The following is a 24758-nucleotide window of genomic DNA, read 5'->3' on the forward strand; positions in this document are numbered from 1 at the left end:
TGAAGTTTAAGCAAACAAATCAAGAAAGGCTTTGAATGGCCTTATGTAACAGCTGGGACACATGGATCATGGCAGCAGTAGGCTACATCTCCCAGAGGTTCTAGCTTTCTGGGGAGTCATGGTCACATTTTCCCACACTAGGTGAAAATCTCAATCACATGACATGAAGGAGTGAGGGAAAAGAGTGGCACAGTGGAGTAATGCTGGCAAAGGCATGATTTGCGGAAACCTTTCCCACTCACAGCACTGCACAGGAGAAGATGTAAATTTCGCTAAGTAGTGATTTTTCATTGGTTATGTATGTATCAATTTTCCCATTACTTTACTCTGTCTGAAAACCAAACCCAGCTGGATTGGCTCAGCAAACACAGCTGTTTACTTCAACCCAGAGGTGCATGCACACGTGCACAGAGACACATTCATCACTTTAAGAGAAACCCTTAGTTGCATTCCTGGTATCTTCTCACACAAAGGGATTAAATCATGCAAACTGAATAATGCTTATCTGACAACAAAGCAATAAACTGTTATTCCTGTGACAAATTAAGCTTACTGACATCTCTGGGTTTTTTGCATAAACCGGCAGTTTGCCCCTGCACCGTGAGCGGCCTGTATCAACCGCGCCCCGCTGACGCCTTCCAAGCTGACGGCAGCGTGAGGCAGTCGCTGATCCCCACACGTGCCTGTACGGGACGGCTCCGCCTGGGCACCCCTCATCGCCCGGCATCAGCGCAGAGAGCTTCTCTCTGTGCGAGTAGCAGTCCCGCCCCGCCCGAAGCAGTCCTCTCCTGGGCCGCCGCTGCGCAGCGTGCACGCGCCACCGGTGCCGAGCGCAGCCCCTGCAATCGCCCGGCCGGCCAATCGATCGCAGCCTTTCCCCCCCCGCCCCCACCGTGCGGTCGCCGCCACCGGAGTACCGTGCCGCTTCGCTGGGCATGGGGAGGGGGACGCGAAGCAGAGGGCGGGCGTCTCGCCCGCCGCGGGAGTGACGAGGTTCCTGAAGACCAGAAAGGGGAAGGGCCCGCGGCGGCGCCCGTGCCCAGAGGCCCGCAGAGACGGAACACGACACAGGGCGAGGATGATTCCAGGCTCTGCGCGCAGGGTCTACTCGGGGCGGGCTGAGGCTCGCTGGGCCCCGGCGATCGCGGCGCGGGCCCCATTCCCCCTCCCCCGCCCGGCCGAAGGGACGGCGGGGACATCACCACAATAAAAGGGCGGCAGGCTGCCGCGCCTGTGTGCTCTCCGCGGGTCGTCGCATCTTGCGGCAGCGCTGTTGCGATCGACCTCGGGGAGGCGCCGGACCGCCGGCGGCGCGCTGAACGCTCCCGCCCGCCGGGCTGGCACAGGGCGGACGGAGGGAGGAAGCAGGCGGGGAGACTTCCTCCTCCTCGGCAGCCGGGCGGCTGCGGCGGTAGCTTCTCCCCGGGAGCAGCCGACACGGCTCGACATCGGCCTCCGCTGCCCGGTTAAGGGCTGCGCCCCAGCTGGAGGCTCCCCACGTCGCCCATGCCGTCTGCGTGCCCCCATTGGCGGTCCTGACCGCTCCTCCGTCCCCGTAGCGGGGCTGCTCTCGCGAAGGCGGGCGCCGCTGATTGGCCGGGGCGCGGAGCGATGCCGGTCGCCGCTCGCTCAGCGCCCCGCGGGGCGCAGTCCGACACCTGCTTCCTCGGCCCCACCCGCCGGCGGGACCGCGGCGCCGCTCGGTGCGGCGAGGAGAGCGGCGGCGAGCGACCACAGCTCCTCCGCCAGGCCAGCGAGGCGGTCCGGCCCGGCAGATGGGTGGCTTCTTCCGCCGCCCCCTTCCTGCCTTCCCTCTCCTCCTCCCCTCCGCCGCCCCCCGCCTCCTCTGCTGCCTCCTCCCCCGCTGCTGAGGCCGCAGCCGCCGCCTCCACCTCCCCTTCGGCTGCCTGCCTCCTCCCGGCACCCCCAAGGACCCGCGCTCGCTCTCGCTCCGGCTTCCCCGGACTCGCCATGAGCGGCGGTGCCGCTCGCTTACCGCCGCCCCCCACCCTCTGCCCGCTGCCACCACCCCTCCACGGGCCGAGCCTGCCGGAGTCGGCAGTGCGAAGCCAGGGCCGGGCTAGCCCTGCCGGTCACGGCGCACCCCGCGCCGTCCTGGGCGCCAGAGGCCCGCCACCAGGTGAGCGGGAAAGGGGCCCCGGGGGAGGGGGAGTAGTTCCGGGCGTCCCACTCCCGCTCGGCAACGCAGCCGGACCGGAGGGCCGCGAAGTTGTCCTCCGCAACGCCCGGAGTGGCGGCCGTCCCGGGGGGCTCGTCCCCAGGTGGGTGGCGGGCAGCGGGATGAGACAGAGAAGAAACTCCCGCCGGTCACAGCACAGTGTGAGGCAAGTCGCGGCGGCTGCTGACAGGCCATGTGTCCCCGGCCAGCCACGGGGTGCTTGGGGCCCCCTGCCCATCGGTGACGGGCTCGGCGATGGCTTTTTCCTCACCGGTTGGGATGCGGTGTTGTGAAGCGCAGGCGGCCCGCGGTACTGGCACTGGCGGTCCTACCGCTGCTAGCGCTTCCCTGCCCTGCACCCCCGTCTGTCGGCCGCCGGTGCAGTCGGAGGGGTTGCGTTGCGCTGGGCGTTGGTGCTTGCTCACCCTCGCGGCGGTGGTGGCCGTGTGTTATGCGAGGTGCCCTCGGCAGCGCCGGGGCCTGGCCGGCCCAGCCCGCCCTCCCTTCTCCCTGCAGCGGCCGCCGGGGCTGCAGGGGCGCCCGCTGTGCCGCTCTCCTGAAAGGTTTGGGGGCTGTGTGTCCGTGTGCGCGCCCGTGTCCGAATCAGGAGCTACCCCTCGCAGCGGGCTGCCGCTATCTGTGGGAATCCACGGTTTACAGTGGCAGGTTATCTTACGTTCCTGCGTGTAGTTCCAAAATGCTTTGAAAGTCAGACTGCCTCTGTGGGATCCCCGGCTGAGTGCCTCTGGGGCCCTCAACAGCTGCTCCTTAAACATGTTCTCCTTCAGTTTTCTGTTAGAAACATCCAACAGCAGGGTCTCTCTGAGGAGCTGGTTTTGGGCATGTGGTTCACTCAACCTGGAGCTATGGTGTTTTCAGGACTGAGGTCCCAACATCTGGGTCGATGTGCTTATCGTCAAACGCCAGAGCTGCTTCCAAGACTACACTGGAGTTTCCCATATGGTTAAATTTAAACGAATGTCTATGTGGTTTCAGCACTGGGACCTTAGATGTTTTCCTAAGCTGTTGTTTGTGAACGGCAGCAAGAATGGAACTGTTTATGTATATATGAAGTTAGTAATTAGAAAGTGGTGTGGGAGAATGACAGAAAACCGGACATCATTCTTTGGGTCTGGAAGGTGAAGAAATGAGGTATCTAATTAGTCTTTTCCTAGAATGTATTTTTAGAGGTGCTCCTATCTCCAGGACTTGGGTGATTTACAAGTGTATTCAGTATGGGTGTTTTACGCTGACAGAAATCTTGCTCTGAAATGAAGTAGGTTTTATAGACAAGTTCCTCTTGAAATTTGTGGTTGACAGCATATTAAAGGATTCCCATGTGGAAAGTTGAGGAAGAACTTGAATTTTTACCTTTGAATTCTATTACATTATAATACATTTTAATATATACATTATAATACCGAATAGATTTTCCTTTGTGCTGAGGCCACAAAGCACATGGGGAAGATCAGTCACTCCTGTCTAGCTATTTGGGCCTTCCAAATAAAATACATAGGAGAAAAATATTCTTCCAATATAGGTGATCTGGACATGGACGTTTCACCTGATGAAACTGTATTTCAACTTTTTGTTTTAAAATTGCTTGGACATTCTTGGTGTAGATGATAAGGTTATCTTAAAGCCTGATCTCAAAACCTCTCCTAACCTTCCTATGGTCTTAATAATCTGATAGATGAATTGACTTAGTATGCTGCTATTGGGAGATGAACCCTTAATTTGGAAAATCTTGGTGGAGAAAAGAACTTAAACCCTTATCGTATAATGAATTCATCACAGGCCTAGTGTACAAAGACCTTACTGTTGGATGCTGAGCTTTTTTTTCTCTGAAAAGGGACAGGGCTTTTTTGGTTTGTCCTGAAGTTTTGATATTCACTAGCACAGATCCTGTGCCTAGAAGTCCTGTGCTGAAATAGTCAGAACCAGCTTGTTCAAAAGAGCTCTTGCAGATTTCCAAGTTAAATGATTAAGTTTTACAATATACTTAAGTCACGGTATCAAGTGAATGTTTGTTGTTAGTCGTGATCTCAAAAATACATAAAATGTTTTCATGTTGTATGATCTCTGATTCATCTTCTAATTTTGAGATAACGTGTCATAATTTACAGACAAATCCAGGATATTTCTGGATTGGGGATGAGAATTTGTTTTTTTTTTTCTCCAAAGGGAAAGGCTCTTCTGACTTTATCTAAGTCTACCAGTTTCATTCAAATATTTGCCACCAGAGGAAAAAATTATGCATCAAACTGGCATCAGGGCTCAACTTGGATTATTTTGCTGAGCATCCTCTTGGTCATGCTCTTGAAAGGGTCTTCTCCTGGTGGTCCTAATACATTAACTTTTGATAAAAAACTCTACCATGATTTGGTCTTCAAACATTAGGGGTTAGTGAAATTCCTGTAGTTTACAAGCAGAGTTGAGAGAATGTTTACTATTTCCCCCAGTAGAAAAACATTTAGTGAAGGCTGCTGCTTCTTTTTGTTGTTGTTGTTTCTTCTGTATTCTTCTCCCAAACAGCATGTGTCAACAGAAGGGAAAGTCTCCTTTCATGGCTGTCAGATTAGTGAAAGAATATTGGCCTAGAAAATACTGCACTGAAGAGCTGATTCTTTGATTCATTCAGGAAATTGGTCCTGATCTTAAGAGGCATTTCACCTTCCATACAGCTTTGCTGCCGCTGGTGTACGTGCCACTCCTCAGTGAAAAAGAGAAACCCACCTAGAGGCAAAGTTATCAGCTAGGAAAAGAAAAGTGTGTCCGTAGTGGAAATTCTTAGACCTTTTCAGCTTCACTTTTTTTGTAAGGTCTATATTAACATTCTCAGGTTTTGCAGCACTTGGAAAGATGGTTTTGAAAGTTGCAGTGTACTTAAGATACTGCTGTGATGTCAATAGCAGCTTTTCTCTTGAACATCTTTGTTATGCATATCAGCTTTTTGTATGTTGCCTGGTAAACTTTGCTAAATTTAATTAATATTGCTTGTTCTCCTTATGTTGCAAAGTCTTCAGTTAGAATAACTTTAAAACTAAAATTATTAAGATGCACATGAGGCTAAGTCCTATCAGAAAATACTGTTAAGAGGAGTAATGGGAGGTGCTTATTTAGGCAGATAACTAGGCACCTGCTAAGTCTTTCAGTTTGGAGAAGCTGAAACTGCTGCTGAGAGCATCAGTGCCAGTTTTCAAACATGCATAACTGCAGTGTGGAGAGGATGGACTTGCTTGTAAAGACAGTACTAATGTGTTGATTAAGTGCAGTAGAAAACTGAATTTATAGTGATTCTGCCTAATGCTATATATGCTAAGCAATTGTAATAAAAGTACTAAAACTCCTTGTTATGTTCATATAGACACATGTAATTTTTTGTGCCGTTAGCAGTTGTGCATAGTTAAGCCATCTATGTGTGGTTTTGTTAAACTGGAAAGCAGTTACTGTGGCTTTACAGTGAGTGTCATACTTAATTCTGGCATGCCTGGAGATAGATGTGAATTTTCTGATTTATGTCACTGTGATGCCTTCACAGTTTTATATGTAAAATAAAGCAAGATAGATAACTTAGTAAGAACAAGTGAAGCACATTCAGTATGTAGATGATTTTCAAGAGTTGTGATTGATATTGATAGATTAAAAAGAAACAAAAAAACTGCAAACTAGTATTGCCACACCTTTATTTGAATTTGGTTGAAGTGTGATGTTCGTAAGTAAAGAAGTGGCTTGGTGGTGGTACTTGGTTAGAATTACCACAATATTGTAAACCTGTTACTGTGCATGTTTGCTGGGTAGAGCTAATCTGTCTTGGACACTAGATTGTAATTACTTTTAGTATTATAGAATTATTTATTATAGTGTTGGTGTATTGGTTTTGGTAGTTTTGAATTATAAAGGAAGATACAAGGCCTTTTTACCTAAGTAGTTGTGCTCTGAAAAGATTCTAGTAATCATGGAATGAATGTTAGCAGACATACATTGAATAAATTTATTTCAAGAAGTTAGTTATAACAGAAATGAGTTGCATAATTATGGGATTAATTTGGGAAATAAATGCAAATGTACTTAACAATTGTCTTCAGATACTGTACATTTGTTTTAAGTCATTCTCTGTGACTATCACTTTACTTTTTATTTCACTTTGACTTTCTTTGCTAAATTAATATGTAGTGCTTACATGAACTGGAAATTATAATGGCCTGAAATTGTTCTATGCCATAACTGTTTGAAGTTATTTTGGAGGTATGCTTTTTAGGTGACAGCACCAACCAGCTCAAGTGAATGCTAGCAAATATTGATATTTTCCCCCCGATGTAAGTATTTAAAGACGGTGCAAGACTGAGGTAAATGTATTTTAAGGAAAATTAATAAAATAAAGCAAATATGCAGATCTTTTAATTGTAGTTCTTGTAGTATGAACATCTTCATACTTGCATGTTTCAAATGTAAAATATGCAGGAGCACATTTGAAAAATGAAAAATTCCAAATTGTCTCTGCTAATTTCAGTTTAATAATAACAAAAAGACCAGAGCTAAGCATTTAATTTTGAAATGCACACTCTGCTTTGCAACATCTGCTTATGAAATAATCTGAATTATCCTTTTGGTCTAATCCATCAAGGTACTTACTGATTGTTGTCAATCTCAGTTGGTTCAAACTGGATGATCTACTGGAACTGATGCTTCAGCAGTTAGAAGGACTGTGACTTTGGGCTGCTACACAGAAAGACATCATACAGAGCTGCAATGTAGCTGGCAACTGATTTGGTCTGTAAACTCACTGGTCTTTTGTTAGCTACAAAACTTGTAGCCTTGGGTAAAAGTTCTTAACTGCCTGGAAAATGGGGGAAAGATTAATTTTCATTAAGAGAGAAAGTGTTAGATGTGTTGATTTTTCTACTGGTGTCACTCCACAGGCATTAGTGAAGATGGCATAGATTTTCAGCTGAAAAGCAATTTATGTCTGACATCTTGCACAGTTTTTCGTTAGAGTTTGTCTGGTTTTGAAACTGATGGTCTCATCTCAGTTAAAGTAACTAATAAGAGATAATTGATGATGCAGTGTGCAGTACAGTCTCAAAGAAAAAAAATGTCACAAAAAATTACAGGTATACATATATATATGTGTGTGTGTGTATTAGCTTTGTTCATGTCCTAATAGTTACATGTGCTATTTGAGCCTTGAGCTATTTCTTCCCAAGATGAAATTTCTACAGAAAAAATGTTAGGCAGCAGAGCAGATTTTGTGCTCTCACTGCTTCATACTTTCACAGCTTCACCTGTTCTTTCAGATGGAAGTAAAGACTGAAAAGTCGACGCTCTTCTCAACATAGTTTGAGAAGTTTGTTTGCCTTATCACAAAAAGGTTAAAATGAGAAATTGCGTTAAATAATATTAATAAACATGATTGTGAACATTGTAAAATCTTGGAAAAGCTGTGCTCAATTGAAAAATAAAGTGGGGTTTTTTCCTTGACTTTTTATATTTCCTTTTGCTGCTTTTTTTTCACCCACAATTTATCTTGGCAAAATGAAATCCACACATGCACAGAATCTTTTTGACCTGTGGTTTTTTTCCTGAAAAAAATAGGCTTTAATTCTTTTTCGACCAATAGCATTGCAGCTTTTTTCTTGGATCTTGGACCTGAGGTTTTTTAACTGGTCTGTCATATGGTATCTGCTTCATATCAGAAGTTCAGATGGATATGAGTCATCTAAACATAAGAGTTGTCAGTGTTAATGTGATGCAAGATGTGGGTGGAATAACAAGAAGGTAGAGTACCAAAATGTCAGAGATCATCTTAGGAAGATTGCAGTGGGAGCTCCCTTTGCAAGAATATTCTAATGTGATAGTGCCGCTTTCTCCCACCTTGTTTTTCTGTGTTTTGTTTGGTTTGTGTGGGGTTTTTTGGTGCTTTTTTTTTTTTTTTAACACCTTCTGGTTGCATTCTTCTATGCTTGTTCTGAACTATTTGTTTCTTCTTTCTGTATGTGAAGTATAGTAAACGCTTGTTTGTTAGAATTCCCTGAATGAGGAAGAGAATCTCCATTCTTGAGGGGAAAAATACTGTTGTTCTTGCACTCTGTCAGTGACTTGAAATAGTTTCCTTCTGGACATTACTTGATGTGTAATGTAGAGCAAAGAATGCATACCTCGCTTTATTTAGGGAAAGATGCAGGAAGTGCTTTTTGAAATGGTAAGCTATAGGTATTTTCAGAATACACATTGTATAGCGTTTTTGTCTTCTGAGCTTCTCAAATGCACACGCGTGCTCCAAATGTTCATTCTTAAAAACAGTCTTCCCTAGATCTTGCTCTGGTCAGAGCCTGTCATCCCAGCTCTAAGCTCCTGGGTTGCTGTTGCCATTATCACTGGCATCATGCTTAGGTTGAACCTCTGCATCCTCCTTCTCATGCAAGTCCTTTGCAGCTATGATGTATGAAAAAGTAACGTCTGTGATCAGTCTCTTGGTGGTAAAGTGTCAAGATGTTTATCTGATTTCCTTTGTATTGACTGGGGTTCTTCATCTGCACACATTATCTGTGTTGCTTGCTGCATTGTCCAGAAGCTGTTGTGGTTTCCTTGGACATGGGCTGTCATAATAACCAGCTTTCAGTAAAACACTGTAGAATTTCAGAGCTTACAATTCTAAGCATTTGGTCAACAGCTTCTGGAACAATCCCAAATGGGAAACAATAATCTTGAAGAAGACATACTCTATCACTTCAATTAAAAAAAAATCAGAGAAGCTTACTTAAGACTTTTATTGAATTTTGGTTCTTTTGTGTAATGTACACAACTGTGTTGCACAAGGGTATGCAGCCAGTATCATAAAGAATATTACACTGTTAAAGGGTGTTTATGATTGTTTTCGATATCCCTTATGAATAAGGGAATTGTACTTTTTCCTGTAATACTACTGATTTGTGCTCCAGGGCACACTTTTTTTGGAAGGAGGACAGGAGAAAGGTTGTTATTTATGTCATTTTCTGCCAGCCTGTATATTGAGGAGTAAAGTAGGAATTTTGTGAATCTTTTCAAAATACTTCATAATCTGCATACCTGGAAAATGGCCTGTTAGGAGGACTCCCCTTAATTGCGAAAAGCCATATGCAGTATTTGTTTGCATGACTTCTGTTTGTATGAGAGCCTGAGGAGTGGCTATTAAACCACAGAGTATGGCCAGTTACGTTAACTGTGATACAGAACATTTGGGTCTGTTGAAGAATACATGAACAGCACCAGTGCTGTATGACTGAACCTGCACCAAGGAACTGCAACATACAGTTTGAAAACATTTGCTGCATGTTTTTTCAGCCCAGCTGAAAGTTGTACTCTCTTTATCTTTTGCTGCTTTGCACCTGGCATACATTCAGGTTCCAGAGTGAAAGCATTAGCGATTTACATTTATTCTCTGCTTGGATTCTTGCTCTGCAAAGATTTGTTGTTTTAGGCCCATGGATACTTCTGCTTTCATTAAGAGCATGGGCAAAAGTTTGCAGGATCTGAATTATGATGTTTTTTTTTTTTCCTCAGGTACAGTTGACATTTTATTTTTTTATTCCCCTTAAAAACATCTTTATTTGCCTGTTTTTAGTGTGTGCTGGCTTTCTGTATAGATCTTCTGCAAGGCATCACATTTTTCCTGTTTGTAAGTTGATATGGCAGCAAGCCAAGGAGGAGTAAGCAGTAGCTTTTGGAAATAATTTTTGTGCAGATTTAGTGGTAGGTTATTGAGCCTTTTGGCCGAGAAACCCCAGGGAGTCTGTGATCCTTGTGGTTTGTGTGTGTTTTTAAGCAAGATTACATAAAGTGTTTATAATTTGATTTGAAAATTGCTTTTGCAGGTGATTTTGGAGGTTGGATACAGGTTGGAATTTAGAGCAGTTTCAGAAATTCCTTTATGATTTTTGTCAGCTTGGGAGTGAAGGCTTTTAGCCGCTGATGTGAGAAAGGTGTTCAAAATTAAGAAGTCTGTGACTGTGCTTGTAAAGAAGTAAAGCGGTGAACTGTGGTACATGCTTCAGTGGCATATTCCAAGGAAGTGGGAAGTCAAGATTCTTCATAAGTTGTTGAGTTGGACTGAAAAAGTGAGGGAGACACACCCAAAAAATATTCCTTTCTTCATTAAAACTTAATTTCGTGTAGTAGTCTCTTGTGCCCGTAGGATCTTCCACTTGCTGACTCTGTAATATATTGATTCGTCATCCCTGATGCTAAACCACAGAAGTGTGTATATTAATCCCGGTTTAAACCAGTAATCTGCAGCAGTTTTGGATTAATGAAGTGTTAAATGGATTTATTTTTCTCTTCCTAATTTTAAATTGGTCTAAGGGTGGGAAAATTTGTTCATCCTGAATGACCCTGAGTTTGGTGGTTGGGTCAGTTGCATTCTGAAACCTGCACTGGAGTTCTCAGGAGAAAATGTTTAGCCAGTCTGTAAATTCATAATATGCTGGTTAGCTTCTAGTCTGGAAAAATAGGTATTTTCTCTTTTCTTTTTTTTTGGGGTGGGGTGGGGGGGGGGTGGGGTAGGGGAAGGGGAGGAGGGAGTGGGTCTTAAATCTTACTGATCCTGCTTTTATGCAGTGAGGTACAAAAAATACCAATAATGAAGAATTTGAACATTGAGGAAAAATAAAGGATTTGTTGCATTTTGGCTGCTTTTTTAAAAAGGGGATAGTGAACATGGGAAATTAGGGAAGAACTATGAAAGTGGTCAATATGGTAAAAATGCTATGATGGTGTCACCTTACAAACTTGAAAAAAAACATACTATTACTGAACAACATATCTCTAGTGGAATAGTGGTCCTCCAGCTATTTCACAGATTATGCCGTACTGTGGGGACTAGCCAGTGTGCTGGAGGGCAGGTGTGCTATTCAGAGGAACTTTGACAGCTTGGAGAACTGGGGACCTCATAGCATTCAGCAAAGGCAAATGCAGAGTCTTGCCCTGAGGCAGAATAACTGTGTGCAAATAGTCAGGCTGGGGGCTGAATGGGTGGGTAGCAGCTTTGCTGAAAAGGCAGATACTGACTTAGTGGAGTGAGCTCTCTTGAGGATACCAGGGTGCTGTAGAGGCTGGAGCATGTGACCTATGAGGAGAGGTGGAGGGCACAGCCTGGTGAAGAGATGTCTCAGGGGAGATGTCAGTGCCCTCTACCCTTCTCTCATGGGAGGAGGCAGGAAAAATAGAGCCAAACTCTTGTATACTGGTAGGGCAAGAGGCTGGGAATAGGTCTCAGGCTGGAACACATGAATTTCTGTTCAGATATTAGGAAGAATTTTTTTCGTCCTGGAGGTGGTCAAGTACTGGAGCAGAGAACTGGAGACATTATGGAATTTACAACTTTGGAGATATTAAAAACTTAGCCAGACAAGGCACTGGATAGCCTGCTCTAATTGGCCTGGTCTGAGCAGGGGGATTGGATTAAGTGACCTCCAGCAGTCTCTCTCAACCTGAATAACTGTGTGATGCTGTAGTGGGCATGTTACCTGTGTCTCGGGGATGCCTGCTTCAGTCACTGTAAATAGAGAAGTAACAGTAATTTGGGAGTGTAAAGTTGGCAGATGGTCAGAAGTGATGGTGAAAACTCAATTTGCTTAGGCATACGAGTGTCACCTGTCTTGTGAGATTTTTTTTTTCCCTCAACTTTGATATTTTCACCATGATAACCTTAACATGCTTCCTCCAAACTACCTTTTGCGATGGATATTTTGTGTATAAATGCTTTTGGATAAAACATCAATAGCTGTTTGTATTTAAAGGGATGCTGAAAGCAGAACTACGTTTCTGCCTCTCAGTCCTTCCTCCTAACTTACTTGCTGGTTTATATACAAGCAGTCTGTTTTCTTCTGGAAGACAAAAGAGTGCACGTAAAATTTTTTTTTCTTTTTCAGTCTTAAGAGGTGTGGGAGATGTTGAGTCTTGTCTTTGCTGTCATACTTGGTACACTTTCACAGAAGGTGCCAGATAAATAAATTGAGAGATGTGTTGTCCAGTAACGGGAGAGTTTTTTCCAAGCTTGTAGGGTATGTGAGTAAAATATGTACAAAGAGACAAAAAATATAAAAGATATTCACTGCTGTATTTTTGTCTTTTTCTGTTAGTCTTTACCTAACCAATATTTATGATGTGAGCATATCTACTAGAGCATAAATCTTCTACAGTATTTTTAAGGAAAAAGGGTAGAAACAAGAATTCAGTCTATAACATAAAATACAGGTATAGCAGAAAGTAGGCAAAGAGAGAAAAACTGTGGTATATGACCTCCTCAGATTGCCTACCTGTGTAAATGTGAAGTTGGCGTTCTATGTAAAGCTGTCATGCTTGTTCTTTTAGTCCTGTTTCTGTGTAAATAGCTTCTGAGTTGAGGGAGGCTTTTTCATTTCTTAAAAATAATTGTAAGAAATCAGTGGTTAAGCAGCAGGTAAATCAGTCTGCCCTCTGAAGAAAACACTATGAAGGGAGCTGATGCTGTTCTGTTTGGCTTATTGACCCATGGAGTTAGGTAGTTGCTGGGCCCTTAAGCAGTGATTTGCTTCCAAACAGATGCAGTGTATGGTCTCTCTTACAGGGACACAAGAAAGAATGGAGGGCGTCAAGGACTAGAGAAGCCAAAGGAGTTGCAGGGAATGCGAATTGTAAGGATTTGGAGGGGAACTGGGGTATTGCAGGGAAGGAACATAAAAATGCAGAACAAAAATCCATGAAAACCAGTTTTCATTAATTCTGCTACTCATGTAACTACTGATATCTTTTGAGGATCACTCTTAAAACATCTATATCATAAAAGAGAATATGCTAAGTAAACAAGTTTCCAAATTGTTATGGACTTGTTTAAGGTGAATTAACCAAAGTATCATCTCTATCTCTTGGTAACCAGCTACACAGAAGCTGTGTGGCAAGGCAGGTAGTGAGGCCAAAAGAGGATACCAGAATTTTCTGGAGTTCCTGAGTCGCCAGTTAAGTTGTGGCAAAAGTGGCCTTAAAGCATTTTATAGTAAAGACTTGTGCCATTTATTTCATTTATTATTCTTTAACATTATGTTTCTGTGTTAGGTCAAGTGTTTGTTTCCTATCATTTTTTGGATGCTGCATTTTCTGTTTGGGACTGATGTCCCAGAGAGACAAATAGTAGCTTAGTTTTCCCTTACCTTTGTGTTCCTCCCTTTTTTGCCACTTTACCCTTTTGGTTTTTTTCCTCAAGTTTAATAGTGAGAAAAAGAGAAGTGGCAGAGAAGTCTTAATAGTCTGCATCAGAAGGGAAAACATAGGAAATCATTCTATCATTTTACAAGGCCATAGGAGAGCTTTGTTTTCAAGGAACCATGTCTAGTTTTGGAGGTCTTTTAAGTGTCTAGGGATTTTCAGATTAAGGCAGGTTGTCCAGCAAAGAGATACCAAAATGATTGCCTATGGACTATTTTTAATTTTGATCTTCTAAAGATCTTGAATTTATACAGTTTGGAGAAGAAATGCTGGCTATGGTTTATTGCATCTCTGTAGAGGGTGGGCCTAGAATAACCACTGTAGACAGCAAGAGGTGAAAACACTTAAATACTGCTTAGGACAGTTGGGATGACTGTTGTTGAATGTGTACTGACATGCTTTGGTATTTATTATCTAGCATCTTTGGACTTACTGGTTAGGATTTGTCTGTGCTAGAAAGTTATGCTGTGCTAACTTAATCAGCTAAAGTGGCAAAGATGGTCTAGTGACTTTGAATTCCTCATTCTGGGAGAATTTTTGTTGTTCTGAGAAACAAGGGTAAGTCATCAATAAGAGCATTTTGGTCTGATAACCTATTGTTCTTAGGTTATAAACACAGTGCATCTGGAGAATCGCTGCTTACCAATACACTCGCCTGTTCTCTTAGGTAGACCACCAGCTCACAAATGCTTGAAATTCAAAGTTTCTAACAGTTATGTTGTTACTGAAAAAAAATTTCCAGTCATGTTGGGGGCTCATGTGGTGCTGTTTTGGAGTGCTTCAGCCTCCTTGTCCTGGCTGTCCATTTGATAAAGTTGACATGATTTCCTACAAAACATCTGTGTTTTATGCCTTTATCTTGCTTCTTCTAACTTTTGCTGTTTTGATTTTGTTGTTCCTTGTGTTTAAAATTGTGCCATCTCTCAGCTCATTTGACAAGTCATGCTGGAGCTGCTTAGATTGACCTCATGGCTTTCCAGGCTTTTTCCTTGCTTTTGCTACCTCTCAACCCAATTAAGCTTGGTTGTTGTTGAAGGAAGAAATTTCAAAGTGTAATAAAAATACTTTGGTGGGCTGAGTGTCTTGCAGATTATGTTCATCATTCTTTTGGCCACTGGAACTGTTTATGTTATCACAGAAGCAGTGGCATCAAAATGGGTGAGCTATCAGGTAGCCTTAGGAGAGGGGAAACCAGGACCTGTAGGTATCTGTTCTCCAGGGCTGTCCAGAGGTCTTGATGAAAAATCGAGGTTGTGGCTTGTCAGATACCCATCTTCATTTCAGTGAGGTTGAAGAAACACTTCTGGGAGACGCATTTCTGGGATGTGAAAGTGATTCTGAGCTCTGGTAAACAAAACACTATGTTGTTCCAACTGCCTGGATTTCCTCTGAGGAATTTGTATGAACACTGACAAAACTGGGCTTAGAACTTTTTTTTGTGGTGTTAACAAGGAAACTTTTGCATGTGAAGCAAACTGCTATTGTTAAGAATTTATGACTCTCAAGAAGGGGAAGTGGATCTTGATTGGTCTATATATAAAAAAGAAATGTGGCAGTCTGATCTCTGGTTATGTCTGAACTCCTGGAGTTTTGCTCTGGATATGGCATATTTTGTGTTGCAAAAACTTGGGTAGTGAGAGCTTAAATTCTAAGTTTACTTACCCAGGCAATGCAGCTGTTACTTTCCAGAAAACACTGTGAAACAGAGCAGATGCAAGCAGGTTTTCAGGAGCAGATTTGGTCTACTGTTTCCAGAACTGTAGGCATAATTCTCATCATCAACCACTAATACTCATGCTTCAACTTTGCAAATCAAGTATCATGAAAACAGAATTGATCTGTAATCTATTGGTCTGTGTTTGTTGATTTCACTGTTTATGCCTATATTAAAGGAGGCATATGTGCTCTTGTACTGTGAGGTCTGTATTTGGAAAGGGGTAGGCAAGAGACATTATTTCTGTTGGCTTCCATTACTATAGAGAGGCTACTAGAAGGCTTCATTTCACCTTTGGGGACGACCCAGAGGCTGTTGAAGTAGGAGCAGCCCTGAGAAAAGGGTGGTTTGCTGAAACAAAGATGGATACCTTAAAAGTCACAAGGTTGTTGTTCATTAAAGGTCTCCTTTAATTTACATTTGTGTTGAATATTCTCTATTTTCCCACTTGCTGTTATTACTGTTATTAGCATACTGATGCTCTTAAAGAAGAGTTGGGAGTTCAAAACATGCACAACTGGTGATAAATCCAGTGTCTTGGGTTCTAACTCTTTTTTGCCTTGCATATTCTCAGTTGTTCATTTGCTGCTAGAGACCCCATGCATGTGGAAATGGTCACAGGCAGTCTCCTGAACTTACATACCTCAATATCTGAAACAGGTACCTCTGTGTCTCTTAAAAAGATCTACAGTTTAATAGCGGTCACATTCCTTGACTTCTGATCGCCTCTGTGTATTATTTAAGGTATAAAAAGTGGTACTGCTGAGGAGGAAACTGGCTCCCCAGCATCCTAGATTTATGTGTTGAATGCATTGTAAACTTTATGGGGTTCTTCTGTGAAACTTGTCTACAATATATAACTCTACTAGCTAATGACTTGCTATTGGGGCTGGCTGACCTGGCTACTTAGATACTTCTCTTCCAGGTCTACACGCTGCTTCATGAGATCTTCAACTGAAATATGCCTAAAAGTAAACTAAACTATACATATGTTTTTCAACCTGTATATATACACTGTGTGTAAATCTGAGAGCCCTCTGTTCTGGACTGGATAGAGGTATGCCTTCATTAAAAGCAAAAGCTAACACATTCAGTTGTATAAAGATACTGGTAATAGCAGTCCCCATCAGAAGGAGTTGGTCACTTAAAATGACTGTATAGGCTGGGTATAATTGCAGTAAGTTGTCCTCTTCATCAAAGTTGTCATGTATCTAATAGAATTTGAACTCAAATGGGCATTTTTGCTGTTAAGTTGTTAGATGAACAACTGGAAACTGCTGAGCTAGGTGAATATGTCACAGGTACTGGCTGACGTGCATCTGTGTTGCTGCTTTTGCTTTCAGATGTTACCATGAGTATCAGTTGGAGCACAAGGAGCTATGGTAATAGGAATGTTTGGGAGAGCTGGGTCTTGTTTACTTGAGAAAGGTAAGAGTGTGATGGGATTGTGAGAACTCCTGATGGAACAGAGTGAAAGTGGGTGATAACTAGCCAGGAAAGACCACCAGGAAATAAGATACCTTACAAAGTTCAAAGAAAAGAATATTGGAAGTTGAGAATTGGCAACTACAGAGAAGGAAACACTAGGAAATCCATTAGAAAGAAAAGTGAGCTGATTACTTCTGTATCCTGTTACTGAATTAGACATGAAGAAAATTCCAGAGTGCAGTTTGTGCAGAACATATAAAATTAGAAACAGTGGAAACTAAAATGACATCTTGTGGAGAAAGAAGGTTATCATGTTGTGGTGAAATAACTTTGGCTGGACTCTAGGTGCCCACCAAGCTGTTCTATCACTCTCCTTCCTCAAATGGACAGGAGAGAGAAAATACGACAAAAAACTTGATGGTCAAGTTAAGAACAGGCACATCACTCGGTGTGTACGGTCACAAGAAAAACAGACTCAGCTTGGGGAAATTAATTTAATTCATTGCCAATCGAAAGAGTAGAATAGTGAGAAATACAAACAAATCTTAAAACACCTTCCTGTCATCCTTTTTCTCAGGCTTAACTTCACTACAGACTTCTCTATTTCCTCCTCCCAAATGGTGCAGGGGGATGGGGAACAGGGGATGTGGTCGATTCTTTACATGTTGTCTCTGCCGCTCCTTCCTCCTCACGCTCTTCCCCTGCTTCAGCATGGGGTTCCTCCCATGGGAGACAGTCCTCCATGAACTTCTCCAACTTGAGTCCTTCCCATGGGCTGGAGTTCTTCACAAACTGCTCCATGGGACTTTTCCACAGTGTACAGTCCTTCAGGAATGGACTGCTACAGTGTGGATCCCCTGTGAGGCCACAGGTCCTGCCAGAAGACCTGCAGCAGTGTGGGCTCCTCTCCATGGGGCCACAGGCCCTGCCAGGAACCTGCTCCAGCACAGGCACTCCATGGAGTGACAGCCTCCTCCCATCTACCTGCTGTGGCATGGGGTCCTCCACAGGCTGCAGGGTAGATATTTGCTCCACCGTGGACCTCCATGGGCTGCAGGGGGACAACCTGCTTCATCATGATCTTCACTGTGGTCTACAGCTCTGCTCTGATGCCTGGACCACCTCCTCCCCCTCCTTCTTCACTGACCTTGGTGTCTGCAGAGTTGCTTCTCTCACTTTTCTCTCTTGGCTGCTGTTGTGCAACAGTTTTTCCTCCCTTCTTAAATATGTTATCACAGTGGCACTACCACCGTCACTGATGGACTTAGCTTTGACCAGCAGCAGGTCTGTCTTGGAGCCAGCTGGCACTGGCTCTGTTGGGCATAGGGTAGGCTTGTGTCTTCTCACAGAAGCCCCCAGCTTCAAAAACTTTGCCATGTAAACCCAGTACAGGATGGTGTGGAGCAAAGAGATCTGGAATTATTTGCATAGATAACCAGTTCAGACAAATGTTGCCTATCTGTATGTGCTTATCTCTCCTTTGACTACACAAGGAATTTGAGCTTGTAATTTTGTGACAACTGCAAGACAGGTGCTTGAAGAAGGAGACATAACTACTTTCCATAGGGTGTCCTGTGGCAAGATGAGGTGTATGAAGAGCCAGGTGAAAAAGCCAATGTAGGAGAGTACAGTCAATTCAGCACCTTTTGTTATTTTGTGTGTGATTACTTGTGGCTTAAGCAGTTTGCTGCCTAGAAAAGTTCTACAGCTGAAAAGGGTAATGTAGTTGACCCCAAAGACAGGTTTTTCTGGTTTCCTCATCTATGGCTTGCATCTAAAATTGAAAACAAGATGCACAGCAGCCATTATTTTGAATAAAGAAATGTGTATATACAGAAGGATCTAGATAAAGGCTAGATAAATCCTACTGATGTTCTCTAGATTACTCGCTGGTCAGAACTCTTAGAATGGGGGAAAGTCTGGAATTGTAAAGAAAATAAAATTACCAAAGTCAAAATGAAATGCTAAACCTTTTGATGTGGAGAGAGATTGGTATATTGTGTCTTTTGCTTGGCTTTTGGGGGATTTCAGATTTTTAACTTTAGCCAGAAGGCTTCCAGAAAGTTGTGGTGTTTTTGTGCTGGTGTTGCTTTTTTTAATTTTTTTTTTTTTTTCCACACAGCAGAGAGAAAGCAACTGCAAGACTAACAATGATGCAGAAATAATCCAGCTATATAAATGGAATGTAAACAGTAGTGTTCAGACTGATCTGTGATTTGCAGTAAAATTACTTATGAGTGACTTGTTGCTCTGTCATTTGATAAAATTGCTGTACTTTGTTTTTTTGTAAATGCAGTACCTACATTTTTGTGTGTATTTTTGCAAGAATCTTTTAAATGGATTACATCTGCCTAATACCTATCTTGTGGTCAATGGCAGCGATGTTCAGAGTAAACTTCAGAAAGCAGTCACATCCATCACAAGGACAGAGGAAGCTTTGTTATGTATTTTCATATAAGGACAGAGGTCAGCAAGGTTGTTGGCAGAAATAAAGAGTAATAAACTTGAGTTCTCATCAGTGAAACCATGTCTCTGGAAGAATGCATGGGGTTTATGAGTAAGGAGGAAAGGGAAATGGCTTCTGTCTTATAAGGACTTATAAGGAAGTGCTCCTTTCTGAGTAGATTTGGTTTGCATATGAAGAAGAAATGATTAGGCACCCTTGTATTTGTATGGATCAGTTGGTGTTGCTCTAGGTGACCCATTTTGTATTTTGTACTATGGTGAAAATTGGCCCATTTTAAGCCTTTTCAAAGTGCTGTGACTTATCCAAGGCATCAGTATTGTTTGAAGAAAATTTTACAACATATGTCTGAAGGGATCAATTTTTCACTGGAATGAGTGCTTGTGTGACCTTTTCTTGAACTCTTAGGTAGGTGGTCCCTCCAGGAAGCTATTACCATGATGACACACAGTCTTTTCAGTGTAAAGAACACCATCTGCATCCACTGCTAGGAATGTTTCAATATTGGGCAGTCTCTTTCTGTGTATTGAGTGTGAGGCTGTGGGACCTTTGTGGCAAAACAGGGGAGGAAGGTGAAATTAGGACATGCTGCAAGAGCTGATTTGGTTTGTGGGGGGTTTTTTTGAGTGTTTGGCATTGGTTGCATAAAGGCAGATAAGGACAACTTTGGTCTTTTCAGAGTTCATAAAGCATTTGGTTTGTGTGTGTGTCTGTGTTTTCTCTAGTTCATGTCATGAAGCTCTGAATCGGACATCCATTTGATAGCTTTATTATCTATCTAGAAACAGTATAAAGAATGTCCTAAACACTAACTTTATTTCTAAGGTCATAACTTCATGCATGCTTAAACTGCAGCTAGAGTAGCAGAAAAAGCTGCCTATTATCACCTGGCTTCTGACCACCTTTCTCCTAAGTTGTATAAATGAACTGCTGCAATTTAACACTAGCATTAGGTGTTAACTGAGGTAAATCCCTTGTCCAGGTTCACTGTGTGTTTTTACAGATACATACCTAGAGTATGTGGGAGCTGGAAGTGTTTCCCTCAGTGACAGTGCTGTACTAATGGGATCAAGAAATGAAAGCAAAGAGGTTGCAACCATTTCTTTTCAATATGCAGAGTAACTTCTAGGTGATGTTTGTTTCACCCTCTCTTCATCCATTGTACCTGTTTGGTAGATTGCTAGGAGCACTGAGTAACAGGGAGGGCTGCTAGTTACTACAATGTTGAATGTAGAGATCTTTTTATTTTTTCAATAATCTGAAAGATTATTTGCTGTAACTAGTAATTTATTTTGATAGTCTTTAGGGGCCTGTTAGGACATACAGATTAAATTTTGGGCAGACCCACACAGTAAACAAATGCTTTGTAAAAGTAAATAGTGATGGCATTGATTTATTTATATTTTTGGCTGTTAAAAAAATTCCCCATGTGGAGATAATGATAGAGATAGCATCAATGATGAAGGAATATATACTTGGGAACTTGGGAAGAGGAAGAAAGAGAATAACTTTGTATTTCAGGAAGAAAAGGTTTTATTTTGTGTTGCGGGCAGATCTACAGTAATGCTAAGTGAATGAAAAATTTCACAGATGCAGTGGCCTTGATGTGCAGCTATTTCTTTGAACTTTACCTTCATTTATGTGATTCAGTTTGTTCACGAATCAAAAAGAATAGCTTGGTTTCCACTCTGTACCTGCAATTTTGAGTAATCCTCACTATTCAAGAGACTGAAGCTAGAGGCCACTCATTTTGGGTAGTGATCCTTCCCACCTAACTCTCAATACTATTGCAAAGCATAAACCTGCAGGCTGGTGAATGCCAACCTCAGATGCTGAATGTAATTTTTACCAGGCTCTGTTGTACAGTTTGCTCATGTAGCCCCAGTGCTTTCCTCCTGTACTTACAGTACTAGTACACGCGTACTTTTGTGCTTTTTGCCTCATGTTTGATGTGCGCTGACAAATATAATGTAAACTGTGTTCGAGGCATATGATGAATATTAGATAGCTGTTCTTTCTTAACAAGTAAAAAACGGAAAACCTGAATCACCCTTACCACCCAAAAGTGTGTTACCGTTTCACAGAAGTGTACTAACCCTGTCATACAGAACTAAAACATCTGACTACACTTTTCCAGCTGAACTGTTCATTAGAAACATTTTAGCATCACAGTTATTTTGAACTTAAGAGTTCATTCTCATAAGCTTTGTAGTATGGTTGCCAGTATTGGAGAGAAACAGTTTCCTATAAAAACTGGGAGTTTCCCATCGTACGATGAGCGTTCTGTTATGAAAATAGTGTGGAAGACATTGGCAGTTAGGCAAGTGAGTATCTGTGTCTAGAAATCCAGAGCATAGGTTAGTCATTTGACTCTAGGAGGACTAACATTAAATGGCTTACTGAAACAGGCTGCTGATAGTACTTGAGTTACAAGATCTGGATTGTGGTTTACTCTCTCAAAGTAGCTCTTGAAATGACATCATCATAATTTAAGCCCAGAGGGCAGCTGAACACCACACAGCCGCTCACTCACTCACTCCTTCCCCCTCAGCAATGGTGAGGAGAATGCACAACAAAAGGGTCAGGAATCAAGATAAGGACAGAGAGGAATGACTCACCCATTATGGTCACAGGAAAAAGATAGACTCCTTAGGTGTAGAAAAAGAACATCAATATAATTTAACCATCACCACCACCACCATTTAATTTTCCAGTCAAACAGAGTAGGACAGTGAGAAATATAACCACATCTTAAAAACACCTTCCCCTCATCCCTCCCTTCTTTCTGGACTCAGCCTTGGTCGTGATTTCTCTACCTCCTCCCCTCCTACAGTGCAGAGAGGCAGGGAATGGGGGTTGTGGTCAGTTCATCACCTGTTGTCTCTGTCGCTCCTTCCTCCTCAAGAAGTAGGACTCCTCATGCTCTTCCCTGCTCCAGTGTGGGGTCCCTCTCATGGGAGACAGTCCTCCATGAACTTTCTCAGACATGAGTCCTTCCCACGGTCTGCAGTTCTTCGTGGGCTGCTTCAGCATGAGTCCCTTCCATGGGCTGCAGTCCTCCCAGCAACAGTCTGCTCCAACACAAGCTTCCCTCAGAGTCCTGGCCTTCCTCAGGTGCAGCCACCTGCTCCATTGTGGGGTCCTCCATGGGCTGCAGGTGGGCATCTGCTCCACCATGGACCTCCTACATGAATTGCAGGGGGACAGCCTACCCTTTCACCACAGGCTGCAGGGGAGTTTCCCCTCTAGTGCACCTCCCTACCTTTCTTCAGCTGACCTCAGTGTTTGCATAGGTATTTCCTTCACCATTCCTCCTCCTCTCAGGTTTCTCTGTTATCACAGAGGTGCAGCCATGTTGTAGTTTGAACTCAGCTGGCAGCCAATTGCCACATGGCCAGCTGTTCAACTTCCACCCCGCCGCCCCCCGCCCCGCCCCGCTCCAGTGAAATAGGGAAGGGACAAAAAGAAGAAATTTGTAGATTGAATTAAAAAAAAGAGTTTACTAATAGTAACAAGAAAACAACAGTAACAATAGTGAGTCCAAAACGGGTAAAATGCAGCAGTGGCTTATCAAGTGTGGCGACACAGCCCCTCCCCCACCTCACAGCAGCAATCCAGCTGCACCAGAAAATCCCGCCACGCCATCCTGGAAAAACCGAACACGGCGCACCCAAGCATCTGCCTGTATACACTGAGCATGACGTCACATGATATGAAATACTCCCATGATTGATCGGGACAGGCCCTCTAGCTGTGCTCCCTCTCAGCCCAAGGAAAGTTAACTCTATCCTGGCTGAAACCAGGACAATCTCCACCCCTTATTCCATACCATTTACTCATGCTCAGGTTCCAAATACATTCTAAGGAATCACCACCCCTTTTCCTGGATCTCACATTCCCTTAGTCTATGGACCATCCTTCCAAAATGTCTGCTGAGTTCATTTAGTCCATAACTTTGGGTTCCATCTGTCATGACAGTCTTTAAGGCTGGAGGAATGAGGTGGAGTTGGGTCAGTTGGTGGAGCAGGAGGCTTTGGATGTGGCAGGAGGATGTTGCGGGGCACCAGTTGCGATAACAGGGTTATTTGACAGTTCGGTTCATTACCTGTTCTCATCTAAAATCAAATCTCCTTGAGGCATGCATCGGACCTCTCCGTCTTGCATTATCTACCAAGTGCCTCCAGGTCCTTGGGCAAAAGCAATTCCACGCATGGGTTTACCTTTACCCAGTGCAGGAATAACCCAGATGGTCTTCCCCAGCATATTCCTAATGCGCACTATGGGGTCTTTATCTCCATCCACAGTATGCAGGAGGTTTGATTGAACAGGGCCAGCTTGCTTGGTAAATCCTCTGGTATTGACTAACCAGGTGGCTTTTGCTAAATGCATGTCCCAGTGTTTGAAAGTTCCACCACCCATTGCTCTCAGTGTAGTTTTTAGCCATCCATTGTATCGCTCAATTTTCCCAGAGGCTGGTGCATGGTAGGGAATGTGATATATCCACTCAATACCATGTTCTTTGGCCCAAGTGTCTATGAGGCTGTTTCTGAAGTGTGTCCCATTGTCTGACTCAATCCCTTCTGGCATGCCATGTCGCCATAAGACTTTCTCCTCAAGGCCTAAACTGGTGTTCCGGGCGGTGGCATGGGGCATGGCATAAGTTTCCAACCAACCAGTGGCTGCTTCCACCATTATAAACACATAGTGTTTGCCATGCCGAGTTTGTGGGAGCGTGATATAATCAATCTGCCAGGCCTCCCCATGTTTATATTTTGACCATCGTCCTCCATACCAAATGGGCTTTAACTGTTTGGCTTGCTTGATCGTAGCACATGTCTCACATTCATGGATTACCTGTGTAATAGCATCCATGGTTAAGTCTGCCCCTTGGTCAAAACCCAACTATATGTTGCATCTCTTCCCTGATGGCCTGAGGAGTCATGGGCCCAGCGAGCCATAAATTGTTCACCCTTATGTTGCCAGTCCAGATCTACTTGAGACAACTTAATCTTAGCAGCTTAATCTGCCTGTTGGTTGTTCTGATGTTCTTCAGTGGCCTGGCTCTTGGGTACATGAGCATCTACATGGTGTCTTTCACAACCAGATTCTCTACCCAAGCAGCAATACTTTGCCATAATTCAGCAGCCCAGATGGGTTTGCCTCTGCACTGCCAGTTGCTCTGTTTCCACTGCTGTAACCACCCCCACAGTGCATTTGCCACCATCCATGAGTCAGTATAGAGGAAGAGCACTGGACACTTTTCCTGCTCAGCGATATCCAAGGCAAGCTGGACGGCTTTCACCTCTGTGAAATGACTCGATTCACCTTGTCCTTCAGCAGCTTCAGTGACCCATCACGTGGGGCTCCATACAGCTGCTTTCCACCCTTGATGTTTCCCCACAACGCAACAGGACCCGTTGGTAAACAGGGCATATCGCTTCTCATTATCCAGTAGTTTATTATATGGTGGGGCATCTTCAGCACGTGTTACCTCTTCCTCTGGCGCCATTGCAAAATCTTTGCTTTCTGACCAATTTGTAACCACTTCCAGTATTCCTGGATGGCTGGGGCTCCCTATTCGAGCCCGTTGTGTGATTAATACGACCCATTTACTCCACGTGACATCAGTTGCATGGTGTGTAGAGGGGACGCTCACTTTGAACATCCAGCCCAGCACTGGCAGTCGGGGAGCCAGGAGGACCTGTGCTTTAGTCCCAGTCACCTCTGAAGCAGCTCGGACCCCTCTGTATGCT

General features: G+C 43.5%; 1 protein-coding gene across 3 annotated transcripts in view; it reads left to right on the forward strand.

Moving 5' to 3' along the window:
- The first annotated feature begins 1648 nt into the window (after window positions 1-1648).
- Window positions 1649-24758, forward strand: part of RNF38 (ring finger protein 38) — a 128043-nt gene continuing 104933 nt past the window's right edge. For 2 of the 3 annotated variants that reach the window (XR_012621780.1, XM_074813524.1), the window contains exon 1: window positions 1649-2140. Coding sequence is in view for 1 of the 3 variants with exons in the window: in XM_074813524.1 (XP_074669625.1) it covers window positions 1972-2140 (169 nt within the window). In the remaining 2 variants the exon portion in view is untranslated. The remainder of the gene's footprint in view (window positions 2141-24758) is intronic. The other variant, XM_074813536.1, reaches the window with a different exon arrangement.

Source organism: Strix aluco, chromosome Z (assembly GCF_031877795.1).
Source record: "Strix aluco isolate bStrAlu1 chromosome Z, bStrAlu1.hap1, whole genome shotgun sequence".
In the NCBI taxonomy this organism is placed as follows: Eukaryota; Metazoa; Chordata; class Aves; order Strigiformes; family Strigidae; genus Strix; species Strix aluco.